At 55.7% G+C, this 21,223-nt stretch overlaps 1 protein-coding gene across 2 annotated transcripts; it reads right to left on the minus strand.

Annotated features, from left to right (window-relative positions):
* Nucleotides 1-378: 378 nt before the first annotated feature.
* Nucleotides 379-7,774, minus strand: CYP11B2 (cytochrome P450 family 11 subfamily B member 2). Of its 2 annotated transcripts, XM_034967019.4 has the most exons (9): nt 7,441-7,774; nt 6,898-7,053; nt 4,890-5,089; nt 4,549-4,752; nt 4,108-4,262; nt 3,128-3,294; nt 2,650-2,728; nt 2,373-2,570; nt 379-1,916 (listed from the first exon to the last, which is right to left on the minus strand). In XM_034967019.4, the coding sequence occupies exons 1-9, from the start codon at nt 7,677-7,679 to the stop codon at nt 1,803-1,805; spliced, it is 1,512 nt and encodes a 503-aa protein (XP_034822910.3). In that variant the 5' UTR covers nt 7,680-7,774; the 3' UTR covers nt 379-1,802. The 2 variants fall into 2 exon arrangements, with proteins under 2 accessions (XP_034822910.3, XP_034822911.3); XM_034967020.3 differs by lacking the exon at nt 2,373-2,570 and having other exon boundaries at nt 1,803-1,916.
* Nucleotides 7,775-21,223: the final 13,449 nt, after the last annotated feature.

Below are 21,223 nucleotides of genomic sequence, written 5' to 3' on the forward strand. Positions count from 1 at the left end.
ACGCTGTCAGTAACAGACTATTTCTTCAATCACAGTCTTCTCCTGGCCTGTGGGCCTCACCACAACTGAGTAATAATTAAGCTTACATTTAAAAACACACAAAAATTTACATATGGGACAGAGTTGCATGGAATTAGGCAGGCACACACACACACACACACACACACACCCATTCGCAGGCACACATTTCACTGGTAAGTTCTAAATAAGCTCAGTGAATCGTGCCACTGTCCATTTCCTGTTTTGAAGACTGTTCTATGTAAATGCAAGCTGCTGACGGTGGGAGGCTGTGTGAAGGGTGGGGAGGACCTGCCTATATATATATGTCAACAAATTTGAATGTATCTATAATAATTTTGAGATAAAAGGCTTTAAAATATTTTTCCAAGGTTTATTTTAGGATCCCATGATCTAGTGCTGACTAGAGGAGTTGGATGGGTATCTGTGAGAGCCCCATAAACAAGAAAGCCATCTCTGAGGTCTGTGCACCTTGTTCCCCTCTTATTCCTTTCCCATGCTGCACTGCATTGCCCAGGGTGGGAAAGCAACCTGCGGTCACAGGGTGACTGGCCTGAGTCCCTGAGTCCTGGAACTACTGAACACACCTGGAATGATTACCTAAGTATTTCCCCTTTTATGGGGGAACAAATGCTCTGATCCTCATCAGCTACCAGGAGCTGGCTGCTGAGATCTTTGCCCCAATGAAAATCCCAGGAAATAAAGATGATGTGGCTGGGCACGTTCTCACCCTGGGGCACTTCCTATCCCTGCACAGGAGCACTGTGGAGTGGCCAGTTCAGGAGGGGTCAACTCTCTCTGCTGGGCTAGGAGCAGATGAGGCCCAAGGCAGGTTCACGTAGGAAACTGCAGCCTCCCTGTGCCCACCCCAGGTCGTGGCACATGGCATGGCTCCGTATCAACCAGAGGAATGAGTCAATAAAACTCATCTGAGTCCTTGTGGGCCCAATCCTGTCTCTCCTGTTGCCAAAAACATTTCTGGAACCACACCCAAGGTTCCCACCCCACGTGACTCTTCCATCTCCTCTCAGCATCCTCGGGACCTTCTCCAGGGGACAGCTCAGGAAGCAGAGGACCCAACACTCGCTGCTTGAACAAGACCTGGTCCATGAAAGATGAGGCCTGGGGCATGAGGCTGACATGATCAGCTGGGGAACACACGCCCCTCGAGACTCAGTTGTATCACTTGAAAATGTGTCAGGATAAGTGACCACAGGGGCCTTTTTAGTCTACCCTGCAGGATCGTATTCCAGGGTGACAACTTTCAGAGAGCTCAAGGCATGCTCGAGCTGCCTGGGGGCAGGCTGCAGGAGGGAACTTGACTGGACTCTGAGATGCTGGGATCCCGCTTAATGACTCTGACACTGTCTGCACAGAGGCCCTGGCCAGGGGGAGAGGGACAGGGACATGTGAGACTAGGCAGGAAGGCAAGGGACAAAATCACAGCACCCTTGCATGGCCTCATGAGGAGCCTGGAGCCAGCTCTGGGAGGAGTAGAGTCAAGCTGTCCAGAGGGCACTGCTTGCTGGAGAAGGGGCCAGGTGGGGCTGGGGACAAGGCCAGGCCCTGCCAGCAAGATCGTCTCCAGCTGTGCCCTAGCCTTGCTGTTTGACAAGCCTGGCAAGCCCCAGTCCTGGAGGCCCTGGGGAGTTCCATTTGTGCAGGAGCTGGCTGGACAGAGGGGTGACTCAGGAAGCTGTGCACGTGGGAGAGAAGAAAGGTGGCCTGGGGTCAGGCAGAGGGAGGCTCGTGGCCAGGCTGGGACCCTGGGTGCAGATGCAAGACTAGTTGATTGCTCTGAAAGTGAGGAGGGGGGACGTGCCAGGCCTCAATATGAAGCTGTAGACCATCTTTATGTCCTCTTGGGTTAGTGTCTCCACCAGGAAGTGCTTCAGCACCTAGGACAGAGGCTGGGTTTCCATCTGGCCTGGTCAGTAGCCCATGGACATGGGGCAGCTTCCTCCCATGGTCCCAGGTGCAACAATTATGCTGAAGGGGGAGCAGCAGCCTGGGCCCCAACCTATCCCATTTCTGACCAGCCCCACCTTACGGACCAGGCCCAGACTGAATCCTGCCCAGGTCTTGCCCAAGCCTCATTATTCTGTACAGGCTCCACCCCACTCCCCTAGTCCCCATTTCAATGTTTAGAAGCAGCCTCACCCAGATCCTACCCTGTCTTGCTCAGCACAGATCCTCCCTGGTCACGCCGACCTCAACCAACCAAGGCCCCATCCACTGTTCCCAGGTGTCAATCACACCATGCAAGCCCCGCCCCCAGTGCGCAGGTCCCGCCTCTGCTGCCCAGGTCCCGCCTCTGCTGCCCAGGTCCCGCCCCCGCCCCCAGGCCTGCTTACGTGGTGCAGCAGCAGCAGCATCTCTGCCTCTGCCAGGCGCCGCCCGAGGCACTGGCGCATGCCAAAGCCAAAGGGCACGTGGTGGAAGTTCCTGCCGGAGCCCCTGATGTCTAGCCAGCGCTGGGGATTATACCGCTCAGGCCTCGGGAACAAGGTGGCGTTGCGACCCAGCGAGTAGAGGAAAACCTGCACCAATGTCTGCGGACGATGCAGAGCAGGGATCAGGGAATGACTGGGGAGGGAGGTTCTCAGCTGGAGGGGTGTGGGGTTCACTCACCCCAGCTGGGATGTGGTAGTTCTGAAGGACCAAGTCTGAGCTCACCACTCGCTCCAAAAACAGACCCACAGGGTAGAGCCTGGAGGTGGGGGCATCCACAGAAAGGGTCCTCAGCTGGACGGGGCTTCCTGTGCTCTCTGCACCCTTCCTACCGAAGACCCCGCAGAGGTCCCAGATCCATGGGAAGCCCAGGTCGTAGGAAGTGCTTCCTTGCACCTGCTGAGCCCGGCCAAACCTCCCCTAACTTAAGCAGCCCCAAGCGCGGAAGGACATGCCCCACGTTAATCCCCAGGGCGTTGAAGAGGGATTCCAGAGGAAGAAGAGCTCCCTGTCCTTGAGGGGGAGGAAGAGCAGGTGCAGGGGAATGGGCTGCTGGGTGACGCTGTTTATCGGCCCCAGATTCTGTCTGCCACCACCCAGTGGGGGCTGCTCTCCAGCAGGGGGCCAGGGCCACAGGGAGGCCTCAGCCAGCACCCACCTCAAGGTCTCCTTGAGGGCCGCCCGCAGCAAGGGCAGCTCGGTGGTTGCCTTCTGGGGATGTTCACTGATGCTGGCTGCGGCGGCCAGGCTCTCCTGGCGCAGGGCCTGCTGCACGTCGGGGTTCCGAGCCAGCTCAAAGAGTGTCATCAGCAAGGGAAATGCTGTCTGCAGAAGCCATGTCTGCAGGGTCAGACCCTGCACAGGAGGACTCAGCCCCCGGGACACCCCTCCCAGGACAACCTCCCTCTGAGGGGTGGAGACATCCATGCCCTGAGCATGACACAGCCCTGGGACCCCGGATCTGAAATCTTGATGACCACTTGGGCCAGATTCCCTGACTTCTTCAGGGAAAGGTGACCCCCATCTCCACCAAGGCCCAGGTCCCCTGTAGCCTCTTCAGGGCGGGTTCTCACAGCCACCATTAGGGCAGAGGGCCCACACCTCAGCATCATCCAGGGAGTTCTGGAGCCCCAGCTCCCTCTGCTTCCATTGAGTTCTCCCCACTGTGCACCCACAGGCCCCTCTGCACTGGCTGGAGCCTGTGCTGCTGTCTTCCCCACAACCCTTCCCTCCCATGCATCTGCATTTCTGGCCCAAGGTGACCGGGCACACTGGGAAGGGTGCCCAGTGGAGTCCTACAGCTGCCTCTCAACCCTCCTTCTCCTTGTACACCCAGAGCTTTCCAGTGGGGACAGAGCTGCTGTGTGTCCAGGGCCTCATCCACCTTTCTTCCAGCCTGGAGCATGGTTCCCTACACAGGTAACTGCAAACTCTGTCTCATGTGAGGGGGAGCTCACATTTCCCCTCCCCTGCAAATCTCATCCCTTAACAAAGAAGGGGGGAAGGCTGAAGGCAACAGAAATATGGGGCCTGTAGCCTGGGGATGGGGCACGTGGGTGCCATGTGGCATTGGCAGGCAGTGCCTGGGAGGCAGGCTTGGCATCACCCTCTCTGGGTGGGGCTGGTTGCCGGCCTGACCGTGTCCACGCTCCCTGCAGTGAGTTCCATAGAGTTGGCCTTGATGGCTTCTAGTGACAGTTCCGCCTTCAACAGGAGCTCTGCCACGATGCCTGTGTAGTGTTGAGGGCGGTTGAGGGCCAGTTCCTGGTAGATTTTCTGGATACAGTTGTCACCTGTCCAGGGAACAGGGGACAGCCCTCAGATCTTGGTGCTGGGAAGCATCCTTCAGTGTCCTCCTCCTGCCCAGACTGCCCCGACACCCAAATCTCCCTGCTCTCATCCCAAATTCTCCGGATCAGCCCAGCCCAGCCCCAGCCTCACACCAATCTCCCTGGCAGGACGGTGAGGAATCCCCGACCCCTCCCTGTGGCCTCCATTCCCCACTGGGTGGTGGAGAGGGAGAAATTGGGCCCCCATGGTGTCCCTTCCCCATAGCACTGCCCGGGTCCTTGGCCTCACCGTACTGGAAGATGCAGTCCCAGGCCTCAAAGTGCTCCTTCCACACCTTGGGGCTGATCCAGCGAGACAGGCTCCTGGGCGTGAACATGAGCTGGACGGTGGATTTGAACATGACCTCCAGGGCATGGAGGAAGTTCAGGCTGGCAGAACTGGGGCTGTGGCCAACCAGGCCCAGCCGCTCTCCAAAAAGGGCTAAGTTGCTGGCTGCGGGGAGGATGCACTGCTGAGCACAAGGCAGCCCCAGGCCTCCTGGCTGCCTCCCCACACTCCCTTCAGTCCCCCATCCCCGTCCCTGGCCACTCCAGGGTCTCTGAGGCTGGACCTTCCCGCATGGCCCACACCTTCTATGGTGTAGTGGAAGATGCTGGGCTGGACGTCCAGGGTCAGGCTCCCCCGGGCGTTCTGCAGCACCTTCTTCCTCAGGGCCTGGGAGAAGTCCCTGGCCACTGCATCCACCATCGGGAGGAACCTCTGCACGGCCTTGGGTGACAGCACATCTGGGTTCAGCCGCAATCGGTTGAAGCGCCATTCAGGCCCATTCCTACAGAGGCCAGGGCAGAGCTTGTGAGGCCGCCCCAGCAAGACACGCCCTGACCCGTATCCCATCCTCCTTGTCCCCAAGGGGAATCGGCCTGCAGGGAGCTGACTGGGGGCCCTGGTGGAAGCTGCCTGTTTGTGTTCGAGCTGCAGCCTTTTCTCAGAGCGGCCTCCAGGTGCTGGACAAAGGCCACTCAGGTCTAAGCAGGGATGAGACCGTAGCTTCTGCCCACAGGTGCTGACAGGGTAACTGAGGTCATTCCCGGGACCTGGCGCCCCAAGTCTGGCACCACCTCACCCATGCGGGCCCTCCCTGTAGTAACAGGGTAGGGCTTTTCTCCAAGAAAGGAGGTGACCCCTGTTGTCAAGCTTTGCCCACCTCACCCACACAGTGTCCTGAGGGGAGAGCCCCTGGCTGCCCTCTCCTCCCCACACTTCCCCGCCCTGGGCACAGTGCCTCTGGGGCAGCAGCCTCTGTCTGTCTCTGTGAAGCATCTGTATCTTCTGCAGGACAGAAACCAAGCTTTGTGCTTCATGCCATCCTCACCCACAGCCAGAGTGCGTGGGGGCTCCATGGATGCCCCCAGGGAATGGTGAGGAGGAATTTCCCCTGTCAGCCACATTCCTGCAAAACTCCTTTATTTAAGTCCAGCTGGCTGCTGTGAGCTGTTGACAGTGATGGCAGGCAGAAGATGCACACGCACACGTGCGCCCATGCAAGACCTCAACACCATGTGTGAAGAGACACATGTACACGTGTGCACAGACACTACACCCATGCCGGCACCTGCACACGCACACACACAGACACTCGTGCACACACACCACACATACATGCACACACACAGACACATGTGCACACACTACACATGTGCAAATGCAGGTACAGAGAAGCGCACAGCATGTGCGCAGATGCAAGACGCACACACATACAGGTGCGCTCCCCTTCCTTCCATTATGCGCACCCAGCCTCCTGGACCTGCCTTCCTGGGTCCTGACTCTCTCCCAGATGTCATCTGTAGGCCAGCCTCAGTGAAGGCCCCGACCCACGGGTGCCCTTTTACCTAAACCCCACTATTCCCAAGAGCGTTCCCTTCCTACCATGGAGTGGGGGCTGTCGCCACTGTGACATCCTCGTCCAGTCCTTCCCCCGTCCTAATGACAACATCCCTGCGGGTGACCGACTCCAAGCATCAGCCTCTCCCTGCCCACCTGACCAGGCGCCACCCTCTCCACGGGCCAGGAAACATCCTCCCCAGTGCCATCAACCGCCCCACCTCGTGCCTTGCTTCTGAGAACAACGGAGCCACCAGCCACCTGCGTCCCCACCTGCCTCCTGCCCCGGACTGTCCCCATCAGGAAGGTTTGCCAGGACTGCAGGGACCCTGAGCGCCCTGAGGGAGGCTGCAGCCCCGGCGAACACCAGGCTCAGCACTCAGCCTGTGACCTGAGCCAGTGGGAGTCCCCTTCTCAGGGCCTCAGTTTTCTGACCTATGGGAAGGACAGTCCCCAGACCGCAAGAGAAAGCAGCCGCCGAGGTTGGTGCAGAGCGGGTTCTCACTACACAGAAGGGCTCATTGCTCTGCGTCTTCTCTGCAGAGGTGCCCGTGCCCATTTCTCCACCACCGCCCTGCTTCCCCAACCCACAGGGCAGACGCGACCCCACGGGATGGCCGTCCTCTGGGCCGGATGCTCACCCTCACTGCCCACCACAGGGGCCCAGTGCAGATGTGCTTTTGGGTCCTGCCTCTCTCGCCTCCCCCCTACACCCAGGCTGCCCACCCTGCTCCCAGCTCCCTACTCGCCGCTTACAACAAGAACACGCCACATTTGTGCCCACGATGTTGTCTGTAGGCCACCCAGGGCTCCAGGATCATCCTGCGGGGATGCAGGCTGTCCACCTGTTGCAGCTTCTCCACATCCTCCGGCAGCATCACACACACCATGCGTGGTCCTCCCAAGTTGTACCTGTGGGGCCAAGCATGAGGCCCTGCTGGACGGGGTCATGTCCCTCGTGGCCCCACCCTGCAGTCCCAATCCAAAGTGTCTCCTGTCCACCCTCCCTGCTCCTGGATTAGCAGCTTCACAGCTAAAGCCCTCCTGCTGGCTCCCTGGAACCTCTCAACTTTAGTGCTTCTGAGTCCTGCCCTCTCTGCAGTGAGCTGGGGTTTTCTCTGCACTATCCCCTGCCCTGGCAGCACCACAGACCAGCACGTGCTGCACTCCTTCCCCATCCTCCAAAGGATGCAGAGTGCCGGGACCTGCTGGGAATGGCAGTGCTGAGTGCCTGGCAGGGTCCTGGGCAGCAGGGGCAGGGATCTGGGTGTTCCCAGTGAGGGCCAGGGAGGGCTTTACCTGAAAATGGGCCCCAGCTCCTGGAAGGTCTGGTGCATCTCCAGGTGCAGGTCCTCATAACCCTGCTCCCTCCAGATCTGCAGCAGCCTCAGCCACCTGTTGCCTGGATGCTGGGGCATGGCTTCAAACGGCAGCACCGTCCTAGGGGCCCGAGGGGCTCTAGTGCCCAGTGCCCGTGCCCTTTGCAGGGACAGCCAGGGTGCTGCCACGCACACCTCTGCCTTTGCCCTGAGTGCCATTCCAATGCTCCCTCCACCCTGTTCAGCCCAAATCCTTTTATCTCACCCAGGAACCTGCTCTGGAAACATATCACGTCATGGGAGAACTGACTCTGGACCTGCCTGAGACTCTCAGAGCGAAGGTCAAGGCTGGAGGCCCCCAGCCAAAGGTAGATGAAGGAAAAGTCAGGTGCCTAATTCCCCATTGCTGCAAGTCCTGCTGGTCTGAGGATGCTGAGAAAAGGCGTGGGGTCTGGACTGGGGGTCCCTGTGGAAGGTGGTGGGACCTGGCCTCTCCTTTCTCTAGGGCTGAGAGGAGTAAAATGGATGGGGACTTTATCTTATCGTGAGATGAGAGGGGGCCTTGGATTCTTTTAATAGACTTTATTTTTATACCACAGATTTAGTTCATTGCAAAATTGATCAAAAACTGCAGAAAATGTCCACGTACCCCCTGCCCTGACACAGGCACACCCTCCACCACAGGAGCGCACTGGTTCCATGTGAGGAATCTCGATACGTTGTTATCAACCAGCGTCCTGGAGTCACATGGGGTCTCCTCCTGGTGGTGAACATGCTGTGGCTTTTGACAAATGTATGTAATTTGTATCCCTCCTTGCAGGATCCTAGGAGTATTTTCACTGTCGTAAAAAGAGGAAAAGAAAACCTGTGCTCTGCCTGCTCATCCCTCCTGCCCCAGTCCCTGACATCTCCGACCTTTTTATCATCACCATGCTTTTGCCTTTTCCAAAATGTTGTATAGTTGGAATGACACCGTTTGTAGCCTTTTCAAAGTGACTTATCTCAGTTAGTAATATGCGTTTAAGGTTCCTCCATTTCTTTGCATGGCTTCATAGCTAATTTCCTTTTTTTTTTTTTTCTAGAGGCTGGGTCTCACTTCTTTAGTGGTTGCCCTAGAGTTTGCAATATACGCTTAAAACTCATCTCTCCAAGTCCACCTTCATATAACACTATACAGCTTCAGAGGTAATGCAAGCACTTTATAATCATCAGATATTCTTAGGCCGGGCATAGTGGCTCATGTCTGTCATCCCAGCACTTTGGGAGGCTGATGCGGGTGGATCACCTGAGGTCAGGAGTTCGAGACCAGCCTGGCCAACATGGCAAAACCCTGTCTCTACTAAAAATACAAAATTAGCCAGGTGTGGTGGCGCATGCCTGTAATCTCGGCTACTCGGCAGGCTGAGTCAAGATGAATGCTTGAATCAAGGAGGCGGAGGTTGCAGTGAGTCGAGATCATCCCACTGCACTCCAGCCTGGGCAGCAAAGCAAGACTCCATCTCAAAATAAATAAATAATAAGATATTTTTAATTCCACTCACCCATCCCTTGCATCATTGCTGTCCTTCATTTCACATATACATAACTATGATCATCAAATACACTTTCTGGCTTTTATTTATTTATGTATTTTTATTATTTATTTATTTATTTATTTTTGAGACAGAGTCTCACTCTGTCGCCCAGGCTAGAGTGCAATGGTGTGATCTCGGCTCACTGCAACCTCTGTCTCCCGGGTTCAAGCAATTCTCCTGCCTCAGCCTCCCAAGTAGCTGGGATTACAGGCATGTGCCACCACGCCCAGCTAATTTTTGTATTTTTAGTAGAGACGGGGTTTCACCATGTTGGCCAGGCTAGTCTCGAACTCCTGACCTCAGGTGATCTGCCCACCTCGGCCTCCCAAAGTGCTGGGATTACAGGTGTGGTGAGCCACCACGCCCGGCCTATTTTTGTTGTTGTTGTTTTGTTTTAGCGAACTCTTAGATCAATTAAGATTAAGAAAAAATAAAAGTCTTCGTTTTCTCTTTACTGATTCCTTCTGAAATGCTCTTCCTTTCTTTATGTAGCTCAGGGTTGCTGACCTGTATCATTTTCTTTCTCTCTGCAGAACTTTTAAAAAACATTTCTGGCAAGTCAGTTCTATTGGCAACGAATCCCCTCAATTTTTATTTACATGAGAAAATATTTATGTTCACTTTTGAAGGATAATTTCACAGGATGCAGAATTCTAGGTTGATGTATTTTCTTTTTTCTTCTAACACTTGAAATGTTTCCCTCCACTGTCTTCTTGCTTGCATGGTTTCTGAGGGTAAGTCACATATAATTCTTAGCTTTACTCCTATATAGATAAGGTGTCCCCCACCCAACCCCTGGTTTCTTTTTCATCTTTGATTTTTCCAAAGTTTGAGTATGATATGCTTAGGTGGAGACGTTTGTTTTGTTTTGTTTTCTGCTTGGTGTTCTCTGAGCTGCTTGAATCTGTGGTTTGGTGTCTGACATTAATCATTATTGATTCAAATGTTTCTTCTGTTCCTTTCTTTTTTCCTCTTTCCAATGTCCCCGTTATGTGTATGTTACACCAGCAGTAGTTGTTTCACAGTCCTCAGTATTCTGTTCCATTTTCTTCTTTTTGCCTTTCAGCTTCCAGTTTCCATTGACATATTCTCAAGCTCGGAGCTTCTTTCCTCAGCTGTGTTCGGTCCACTAGTAAGCCTATCTAAGGCACGCTTTGTTTCTGTCACAGTGTTTTTGATCTCCAGAATTTCTTTTTGCACCCATCCTTGAATTTTCATCTGGATGTCCACATTCCCCATCTGGTCTTGCGTGTTGTCTACTTTTCCATGAGGGTCCTCAGCGTATTAATCACTGTTGTTTAAAATTCCCAGTTGATCATTCCAGGTCCCTGCCATATCTGAGCCTGCTTGTAGTATTTACTCCATCACTTCAAACCTTGGCTTTTGCCTTTTAGTATGCCGTATCATTTTTTTGTTAAGCCCCAGACATAATATACTGCATAAAAGAAACTGCTGCAAATAGGTGCCTTTGATGATGCAGAGGTAAGGTGTGCAGAGAGGGGAGTGTGTTGTGGTCCTGTGAGTAGGTCTGAGTCTTTCAGTGAGCCTGTGTCCCCAACCCGTGAACATTACAAGGGCTTCTCAGTGTTTCCTTGACATAAATGAGACGGGTTGAGCAGTAAGGGCTGGGGCTGTGTGTGGCTCTTCTCACATGTGGCACGCTACATGGACTGGGGTTGGATGTCTCTCTTCTCTCCCAGATAGTTCAGCTCTGATAAAACCCAGCAGCTTAGGCTCTGGCAAGACAGTCTCTCTGAAAGGCTGGCCTTTTAAAGAACAGAATGCTCTGGTGTATTTCATAATGGCCATTCTTTTTCTCTTGCTGCCTGACATAGACGAGCTTTTCTGATATTTGCGGTGAGCACCTCGTAGAGCTCCTGGAGGTGAAACTCACATAAGTGAGTGCCCGGGTTCCTGACTGACCTTAGCTCTTACGCTTGTGCACACTGAGCCCCAGAAGCTCTTCCGAGATAGCTCTGGATTTTTTTTCTTGTCACTGGCCCCCAAGAAGCCTGCCCTTGGTGAGTGGCAATTCTCCATTTTCACCTGTCTGACTCTCCAGTCTTGGGGGTGGCAGTTTGCTGTGTGGTCTCACTTCTCCTAGGAATCTAAGAAGAGTTGCTGATTTTGGGAAGTTTTTTCCTTTTTACTTGATGTTAGGATGAATTAACAACTTCAGGTTCCTAGCATGCTGAACTGGATGCAAAGGTTGGACCTTGGATTACTCATCTCCCTGGAGCAAGGTCCCACACAGGAAGGAAGGGCAGAGGGCTGTACTTCCCGAATTACCCAATGGCATTTCACCTCCTCTTCCAGGCCCTATGCTGGGTGCAAGGAGCGGGAACAAGAGCCCGCAGGGGCCCTTCCCTGTGAGGGGCTCAGTCCTCTCGGGGCAATTCTGTGAGTCCCCAGGGGCACAAGGTGGCGTGGAAGGAGATGAAAACATGTCCGAGGCCGGGTCTGGGCTCACCTCACTGGTCCTGCTAAGGAGCTGGGAATACCCAGGAGACCACGAGAGGCCGGGTGCTGGGAGCCACACCCAGGCTGGAAGACGAGCAGTGCTTGCCTGAGTCTGTCCTCATCCGGGCAGGGGCCCTGTGCCAGCGGCTCACATCCCCCTTCTCCGTCCTAAAACGTGTTGTCCGTAGTTCAGATTCATAGAGCCATGAGGGGCCTGTGACGACTGAGTTGAGGGCCGTTCTCAGAGTCCCCACTGTCCCATGAACTCCCTCCAGCAGCCACACGCCAGGCACCGAACCTTGCAGGGGGATCTGCGGTTTGGTGACATGTTGTCTCAAGGAGGCCTGCAGCAGTCCCAGGAAGGGAGCATTGCTGTCACTGTCCCCATTCCACAGGAGGAAACTGAGGCTCAGGGTGTGCGGTCCCCGGCCTCACATCCCCCAGTGGGTCGGAGGGACCGCAGAGCTCTCACTCCTCAGCACCCTTCAGATGTGCCCTCCAAGCCCTGAGCCCAGCGGCCCAGCCTGAGGCCGAGCAGCCCCGGCCCCAGGGAGACTACACCCCTCCTGCTGCCCCACAGTGGCTTCTACACGCTGTGGCCTTTTCCAGTTTCAAGGACCAGAAAATCCTGAGATCTGCTCCGCTGGGCTCTGCCTCAGCTCCTCTGACTCCAACCCTCCGATGTCAGAGCCTGGAGACTCCAGGGGGACCCGCCAAAGCCCCAGGGACCCTCAGCCTAGACCCCTGGGTAGGGGAACATGCCTGGTTGCTTGCCGTGCCAGGCTTGAGCTGCCCGCCCCTCCCTGCTGATGCTGCCCGCCAGGGCCCCCGCCTTCCCTTGGGAGGACAGATCAGTGGCACCTGGCACTGCCTGTCCACCCTCCCTTGGAAAGGCATTCACTCCAAGTCGAGGGGGGCGGCACCTGGCCATGGGGGAGGATGACAGAGTTCCTGATGCCCTGGGAATGGTGCCCTGGGGCACCCTGACACAGGTCAGAGCCTGCAGCGCCACACCAGCCAAGGCCAGAGTGGGGCTGGACTGCCCTGCAGTAGCTGTGGCCCGGGGCCAGCCTAGAGGAAGGGGCCCTTTCATACTCACGGCTCACACAGCTGCACGTCCCCAGGACTCCACTGGCCCAGGGAGGGTGTGCATCCCACCCCGCACAGCACTGCAGAGTCCCCAGGCAAAGCCCTCACAAGCAAGACAGTGTCTGTGTGGACCCCATCATCTCGCCTGTGTCCAATGAAGTGAGACCAAGTTAGGAAACCTCTCAACTTGCACCATCCCACAGGCAGAAAGGGCCGACTGCGGTGGGAGACTTCCAGTCAAGTGGGCGATGCTGCCTGGCTGCAGTCACCATGTGGCCCAGAAAGCAGAGGGAGCAAGTGCGGCAGTCTGTCCCCTCTGTCCCCTCACTGGCAGTCACCCGTCCGCATTCTCGTCAGGGCTGCAGAGCTTGCAGGCTAACTTGGGGACCCCAAGTTGGCTCCTTTTCTCTGGGTCATGCTCACAGGGAGGTCCAGAGGCCACCTTGTTGCATTTTGCTGGTGACTGGAGCCAGGGTGTGGGGATATGAAGACGGCTTGCGTTTCAGCGGTGGTTGCTCGGGGAACGTGTAGACTGTGGCCTCTGACTGCTGTTTATGTTTTTAATACCCGAGTCAAGTCCTTCCAACTGCAGGAGGGGCTGTGGTGGGCACTGCAAGGCTGAGTGGGGAATTCGCTGGGAGGCGAAGCTGAAGGGGAAACCAGTGCAGTCAGGGGAAGGGGCTTCCAGCCCAGGACACAGGAGGTCAGGCCCGGCCAGGGGTGGGCAGCAACGGGGCGCGAGGCCTGGGCTGGGGGCTGGGGGGAGCCAGATGAGGTGCTGGGAGAGTTTTCACAGGGGAGGGCCATTTGTTATTTTTCATTTTACTTTAATCAGTTCCCCACTCCCTGTTCTTCCTCGGGAACCTCAAAGGCCTCGGCCCCTCAGCAGCTGTGATGTGCTGTGTGTCCCCGTGTGCCTCCCGCTGTCATGTCAGAGCTGGCCTTGGGCAGGCTGATGCCGTCGGACTTCCCAGCACGTCCTTGGAGTGGTGGTGCAATCTGCCCGTGCACGTTGGACAGTCCTCCTGCCTGTTCCTGCCTGTGGGCACCCTCCCCTCTCCCATCAGCTGGGCCTGTTCTCATCTGTTCTGGGGGTTTCTGAACCTGTGGCCATGAGCCAGCATTTCCCATCCCTTCTCAGCCCACCCACAAGGAGGCTGGGGCCCCAGAGGACCCCAGAAGGCCCCTCCCATCCAGAGGACACTGTGGGTGCAGCTGAGACGTGGAGGTGCCAGGACCAGCACCCTGGACTTGCTCTAGACTCTGCGGCTTCCCAGATGTCCTGACCTTGAAACCTGGAAGCAAATCCCGGAACTCACTTCCTGCAGGGCCTCAGTCATGTCTCCGTGCTGACGCAGTGAAGAGGTGCAGGTCCCAGGGGCCCTCCCCACCTCACCTCCGGGCCCCTCTCCCTGCCCATAGGTCTGGCCGCACCCGTCTGGAGTCTGCCTCCTGGGGAGGAAATGGTCTGACAAGGCTGACCCGGAACATTTTCCTTTAACTCAGCTGTAGAGTGAGGGACCAGCCAAGCCCCAGAGGCAGCTGAGAGGGGCAGGCAGAGGGCACCCTGATGCTCTTCCCTGGTGGGGGGTGCCAGAGCCGCCTGGAGAAGATCCTGGGGCTGCGGTCACGGGCCAAGGCCAGAGCAACTGTCTTCGAATAGGCTGGACACCCCCAAGGTGCACTGTGGAGGAAGAGGGGCTCCGTCTCCGGGGACAGACCAGGCCCCCACTTTCAGGGACTCCTGTGAACCAGGCTGGGCCAGCCCTCAGGCCTGCAGGAGAACTTTCCACCTCCCCTGGGTCTGTGGGTCCTGCTCATTCCAATCCTTTCTGGCCCCACACCCAGTGTCCAAGTCTGCACCCCATGATATTTTGAAAAGTTCTCAGGTTCCTCTCCCAGTTCTGAGAAGCAACTCAAACCTCAGCCCTGACCCAGCACCCTCCATCCGCCTGCCCCGGGCTGAGTTCCAGTGGCCCTGGGCCAGAAGCCTGTGTGCCCAGCAGTCTCTGGAGCAGCGGGTCTGTCCACCCGCAGCTGTGTCTCCTGATCCCAGCCAAGAGGACCGTGAGTGTTAGGGCTGGTGCAGAAAGCAGCAGCCCCTCATCTATAGCCTTGGACATAACATCTCCTTTCCTGCAGTGGTTTTACTCTTGGGCCATGGCATTAGTGACAGCGGTGTCACAAACACAAACACAAAAATGCAACACAAACAGAACAATGGGTGGGCGCGGTGGCTCACACCTGTAATCCCAGCAATTTGGGAGGCTGAGGCAGAAGATCACTTGAAGCAGAGAGTTCCAGACCAGTCTGGGCAACACAACAAGGCCCCATCACTACCAAAAATTAAAAATTAGCCTGACCTATAGTCCCAGCTACTCGGGAGGCTGAGGTGAGAGGAACGCTTGAGCCCAGGAGTTCGAGGCTGCAGTGAGCTGTGATCACCACTGCACTCCAGCCTGGGTGACAGAGTGAGACCCTGTCTCAAATCAAAAACCAATACAAAGAAGAAAAATGAAAGAAACTGAAAATGGAGGAAACAGCAACCAAAATGCCTGTTGACGAGAATGTTTGTGCCCATGTGGTCCAGGCACATGCGAGGTGAGTTTTTGCCACTGTGGAGATGAATTCTTTCGGGTTCACATGAAGATGAGGGTGATCAACAGTGCAGGGACTCACAGTGCAGCCTTGAAGGGAAAGAGGGAATGTCGGGAGATTGTGTCCCACGTGGTTCACATGCATTCAGTGAACCGCTTACAAAAGCAGCAAAGGCCAGAGAGAGCGCGAGATTGGGTGTGGGTGCCTGTGCTGGGGAGGTGGGAAGGTTGGTCTCTGTGAACGTGGGGGAGCGGGGACTTACTGCCCGTGGGGCGGGGCTTGGGTTGGGTGGAGTGTTTGTGACGTCTCAAAGATAGGGTCTAGGAAAAGGCAGCAGGATGCCAAGTCTGGAGGCTCCGGATCAGTGGTGTGGCACAGCGACGTGTGGACAACCTGGTTGGTCCAACAGACTTAGTCCCAGCAGTGCTGATCAATGGGTGTGGGCCTCCCCCATCTCCACCGTGTGGGGCAGCAGATGAGACGGTGCTTGCCACCTTGTCAATGGCTGTGAGGACCAAGAGGGAGATACGGCAGAGCTCAGAGCAGACAAGCAAAGGAAACATCAAATGCCGAGGGGATCTGAAGACTTCCTGCCTCATCTGCAAGAAGTCAGGACTGTGGGTGCTGCCCCAGAGGCTGCTGGGGAGCACGGAGACTCCTCGGGGAGCACGTTGTGCACCTGCAGCCGTCTTCCCCACTGGGCCATGCAGGTGGCCTGGCACACCCCACAGAGGGTGACTTGGGATCCTTCTTCAGTCCGTGCTCTGAAGGAGCAAATGCATGACTGTCCCTGACCACAAGCAGCCCTCGCACACAGACCCCACCTGCCTCAGCACCCTGCGGCCCTCTCCGCTGGATTCCTGGACGCCATGGAGATGGTAGGAGCTGGTGCAGGAGCTGCAGCCGTCCTCCCTCCTCTGTGCCTTTGCTGTCCCTGATTCACCCCCAGGGCCCTTCCTGCCCCTGCTGAGTCTGCACCTCAGCCACTTCGCCTCCACCCGGTTCCTTGTCCTCCACCCAGACTGCTGACCTCCGCCCAGCCCGTCATCCTCCGCCCAGCCCGTCGTCCTCCCCCCAGCCCGTCGTCCTCCACCCAGCCCGTCGTCCTCCCCCCAGCCCGTCACCCTCCCCCCAGCCCGTCACCCTCCGCCCAGCCCGTCGTCCTCCGCCCAGCCCGTCGTCCTCCGCCCAGCCCGTCGTCCTCCGCCCAGCCCGTCGTCCTCCCCCCAGCCCGTCGTCCTCCGCCCAGCCCGTCGTCCTCCGCCCAGCCGGTCGTCCTCCGCCCAGCCCGTCGTCCTCCCCCCAGCCCGTTGTCCTCCCCCCAGCCCGTCGTCCTCCCCCCAGCCCGTCGTCCTCCCCCCAGTCCGTCGTCCTCCCCCCAGCCCGTCGTCCTCCCCCCAGCCCGTCGTCCTCCGCCCAGCCCGTCGTCCTCCGCCCAGCCCGTCGTCCTCCACCCAGCCGGTCGTCCTCCCCCTAGCCGGTCGTCCTCCGCCCAGCCCGTCGTCCTCCGCCCAGCCCGTCGTCCTCCCCCCAGCCCGTCGTCCTCCACCCAGCCGGTCGTCCTCCCCCTAGCCCGTCGTCCTCCGCCCAGCCCGTCGTCCTCCGCCCAGCCCGTCGTCCTCCGCCCAGCCGGTCGTCCTCCGCCCAGCCCGTCGTCCTCCCCCCAGCCCGTCGTCCTCCCCCCAGCCCGTCGTCCTCCCCCCAGCCCGTCGTCCTCCGCCCAGCCCGTCGTCCTCCACCCAGCCCGTCGTCCTCCACCCAGCCGGTCGTCCTCCCCCTAGCCCGTCGTCCTCCGCCCAGCCCGTCGTCCTCCGCCCAGCCGGTCGTCCTCCGCCCAGCCGGTCGTCCTCCCCCCAGCCCGTCGTCCTCCACCCAGCCGGTCGTCCTCCCCCTAGCCCGTCGTCCTCCGCCCAGCCCGTCGTCCTCCGCCCAGCCCGTCGTCCTCCGCCCAGCCGGTCGTCCTCCGCCCAGCCCGTCGTCCTCCCCCCAGCCCGTCGTCCTCCCCCTAGCCCGTCGTCCTCCGCCCAGCCCGTCGTCCTCCGCCCAGCCCGTCGTCCTCCCCCTAGCCCGTCGTCCTCCGCCCAGCCCGTCGTCCTCCGCCCAGCCCGTCGTCCTCCCCCCAGCCCGTCGTCCTCCACCCAGCCGGTCGTCCTCCCCCTAGCCCGTCGTCCTCCGCCCAGCCCGTCGTCCTCCGCCCAGCCCGTCGTCCTCCCCCCAGCCCGTCGTCCTCCACCCAGCCGGTCGTCCTCCCCCCAGCCCGTCGTCCTCCCCCCAGCCCGTCGTCCTCCGCCCAGCCCGTCGTCCTCCGCCCAGCCGGTCGTCCTCCCCCCAGCCCGTCGTCCTCCCCCCAGCCCGTCGTCCTCCCCCCAGCCTGTCGTCCTCCAACCAGCCCACCGTCCTCCGATTTCAGAAACGCACAGCTCACTGCCTGAAGCTTGGGCTGGCATCAGGCTGGCAGCCAGCAGTGGGAGGTGTGTGTGCTTTGTGTATGTGAGTGTGCAGCGTGTGGTGTGTCTCTTCCTCCTCCTGTGTCTCTCCTTTTGCATTCCAGCTTGCCAATCACTTTGAGAGGGGTCAGCATGTGAAGAGACATCAAAGATTTCACTACTCGAACCCGTGCCAGAAGCTGACCACGCCCCAAGCCAGTCAAGTGTTTAGAACGGAGCCATAGTCTGATGGGTGTTTCTGTGGAGGCCTCTCCTGCAGTTCTCTTGAACCTGGCCTGCTGTGTCTCTATTCCACCTGGTCCCTTGAGAATCCTCCAGAAGCCAGATGACTCGTGCGTCCGTCTCCTCCTTCTGTGCTCCAGTCCCTCTCCCTGAGGGCAGCCTATTGACCAGGTTGCAAGAAGAACCCAGGCTGACTTTCTCTCCATGGGGCCCTCATCTGATCCACTGAAAATACTCAAGTATCTCCAGTGCCAGCCTCAGAGGCACAGTTGTTTCCTTTCGGTCAGTATTTGCCTGGAGGTTTTTTTTTTCATTCTGTGACTTTCAACCTTTCTGTAAGTTGTGTTTTAGATATTTCTTATTTAAACATCCTATAGAGATATTGTGTTGTTGTTAGTGTTGTTCTATTTAGCTTGACAATCTTTGTCTTTTAACTCTCAAAGTCCGTCCACTTAGTATTTTTGTGATAACTAATGTATGTGGATTATGTTCACTTTATTTTCTGCATTTGGTTTATCCCAAGTTATCCATTTTTAAGTTCCCTCTTTTTCTCTCCTACTTCGGAAGACATATTCTCCATTTCTATTATTTTCATGGTTACCTTAGACATTTTAAAGTGAATTTTGTTAGCCAGGCATGGTGGCACATGCCTGTAGTCCCAGCTACTCAGGAGGCTGAGGCGGGAGGATCTCTTGAGCCCAGGAGCTTAAGGCTGCGGTGAGCTATGATCGCCACAACCCTCCAGGCTGGGTGACAGAGCAAGACCCTGTCTCAAAAATAAATAAATATATAAAGTAAATTTTGTAACTTAAAGTATAACATTACTATTCAGTATCATCCCATAAGAAAACAAACAAACATAGAAACTTTAGAGCTTTTTAACTCTGGTCACCCTCTTTTGACCGTTATGCTGTTATTGGCCAATATTGAAGTTCTATTTTGGTTTTTTAACACATAAGCTGGATGTTATCATTGTGATCAGAGTTCACGTTTGCCTCCTTTTAGTCACGTGTTTTCTTTGCTCAGATTCATCTCCACACTGGAAGATTTTGGGCTAGGTGAATTCCATTCTTTCTGGAGGTCATTCTTTAAAACATCTTTGGAAAAGCTTCCGTTGGTAGAGGTATCTTTCAGGTCTCTAGGTCTAAAAATGTCTTATTTTAATCTCAATCTTCAAAGAGAGTTGTGTTGAGTGTTTGTTTCCAGGTAGGCAGTGCTTGTATTTCAGCATTTTGAAGATGTTAGATGCGGCAGGCGATGTTCACTGCCCTTCCACACACGTCCTGTTCTTCCCTGGCAGGTGAACGGGCTCCATTCCCAGCCTGCCTTGCAGTCTGTGCTCCCCTGTGTCTGAGTTTGGCCAGTGGAACGGGGGAGAAGACACATGTGCCTCCCCTGGCCTGGCCCTACCCCATCGCGGCCTGGCAGCCTCAGATACCACGTGTCGGAACGACGGGTGGAAGGAGGGTGACCTGATTAGGAATTCTCACTTCCGAGCGTCTGTGAGAGGGGCTTCTTTCCCGTTGGAGCCATCGTGCACATGTGGTGTTTTGTTGCAGCGGCGGCTGTGCGCCAACCCCTTGGCCACTGTCTCTGGCTTCCGCAGCTGGCGTTGGAACGCCAGCCATCACGCTGCCATCCCAGGGTGTGGGATGCCCTGGAGGCTACAGGGAGAGCTTTGTTATTGAGATCTCTTCGGAGTCTGTGGAAGAGTTCCTTTTCCCTCACCCTGCTGGGAATTCTCTGTGCCTCTGAGGCTTAGTGTTTCATCAGCTCTTTTAAAATTCCTGCGGGACAGTCTGGTAGTTCATTCTGATTGTTCGTTAGTCACACACCTCGCGCCTTCTCACTTCTTTAAATGTAGAGATACTACTGGCTTCAAAAGACTGGAAATCAGGAACCCTGGACCTGGTCTTCCTGCAGGTGGTCCTGGCTTGCAGCTGTGTTTTCCCTTCTGAGCCTTGCTGTTTGCTTTTCTGGTTTTCCAGAAACTGTCACTTGCCCAGGGCCACTTTTTGTATTAAAGGCTCGGCTTGGGGTTCATCAAAGGTGGGGTGACCTAAATCCTACACCAATTTGAGGGCCTCCATCCTGATCCATAGGAGGGGACATTTCTCACTCCTCATTCCCAGGGTTAAAGAGCCAAGCTTCCTTCTCGTCTCCCATGCTGTTAGATAGAATATTTCTGGACCACATTTTCACTGAAGTTGTAGTCTTGAAAGTTAAGGCTTTATGTGGGGGTTTCAACTCGTTTCTTTCTTTTTTTTTTTTTAGAGACAGAGTCTTGCTCTGTTGCCCAGGCTGGAGAGCAGTGGCACTATCTCAGCTCACTGCAGCCTCCGCCTCCCAAGTTCAAGCCATTCTCCTGCCTCAGCCTCCCAAATAGCTGGGACTACAGGCGTGTGCCACCATGCCCAGCTAATTTCTTTTCTTTTCTTTTTTTTCTTTGTATTTTTAATAGAGACGGGGTTTCACCGTGTTACCCAGGATGGTCTCCATCTCCTGACCTTGTAATCCATCCACCTCAGCCTCCCAAAGTGCTGGGATTACAGGAGTGAACCACAGTGCCCAGCCATTCAATTCCAATTTCTAACTTTGCTTGTATCCTAACCCTCACCTCCTTTCCTCCTTAGAACTCAAGCCGTCTTTTCATCAAGGTGATGAAAGCGGTTGCCGCATGCACCCCCACTCCCAGGTGATGGCTGTGTTGGCTTCTGTACTGACTGGTTGCCTATCATAATCCCAGAAGACACAACTCCAAATGCCATAATCCCAAATGTTGAAATCCCAAAAGATCAAAATCTCAAAAATACAATTCTGGAAAAAAATTGTAATTATTTTAAAGATATTTATTCACATTTTTAAGGGGGACTTATTTGAGAAACACATAAAAACATGGCAGAACACTTCCTCAGCCACTTTACGCAATAAAACAGGCAATAAGAACTTCCATATTTTTGCAATCATAAATACTCAGGCCATCACCTGGGAGTGGGAGTGCGTGTGGCAACTTGTAGGAGCCTGGTCACAGCTCGTTCCCAGTCTATCATCATGGTTTGGGGATTCCATCGAAATCTATTCTCTTCTGCACAGTCCACCAAATCTTCAAACAAGCATTCATAAAGTGCTTCACTTTTTCCTGTCATTGAAACACAAATGAGGAGATAAAGTTCTAGAATTTTCAGATCCAACAGGGACTTGAATTGCATATAGTTGAAAGAAAACAGTGGGAACAGTTTTGAAAGTGCCGTCTTTAGTCGAAGTGAAGCATGCGCTAGTTTTTCTATGTCAGATTTAGTGGTAAATATAAGAAGTCTATCCTCTTCAACAGTCAAATCCCTAATCAATAATCTCTCACCATGCAGTGTGTTTG

The sequence above is a fragment of the Pan paniscus genome, chromosome 7, assembly GCF_029289425.2.
Source record: "Pan paniscus chromosome 7, NHGRI_mPanPan1-v2.0_pri, whole genome shotgun sequence".
Lineage (NCBI taxonomy): Eukaryota > Metazoa > Chordata > Mammalia > Primates > Hominidae > Pan > Pan paniscus.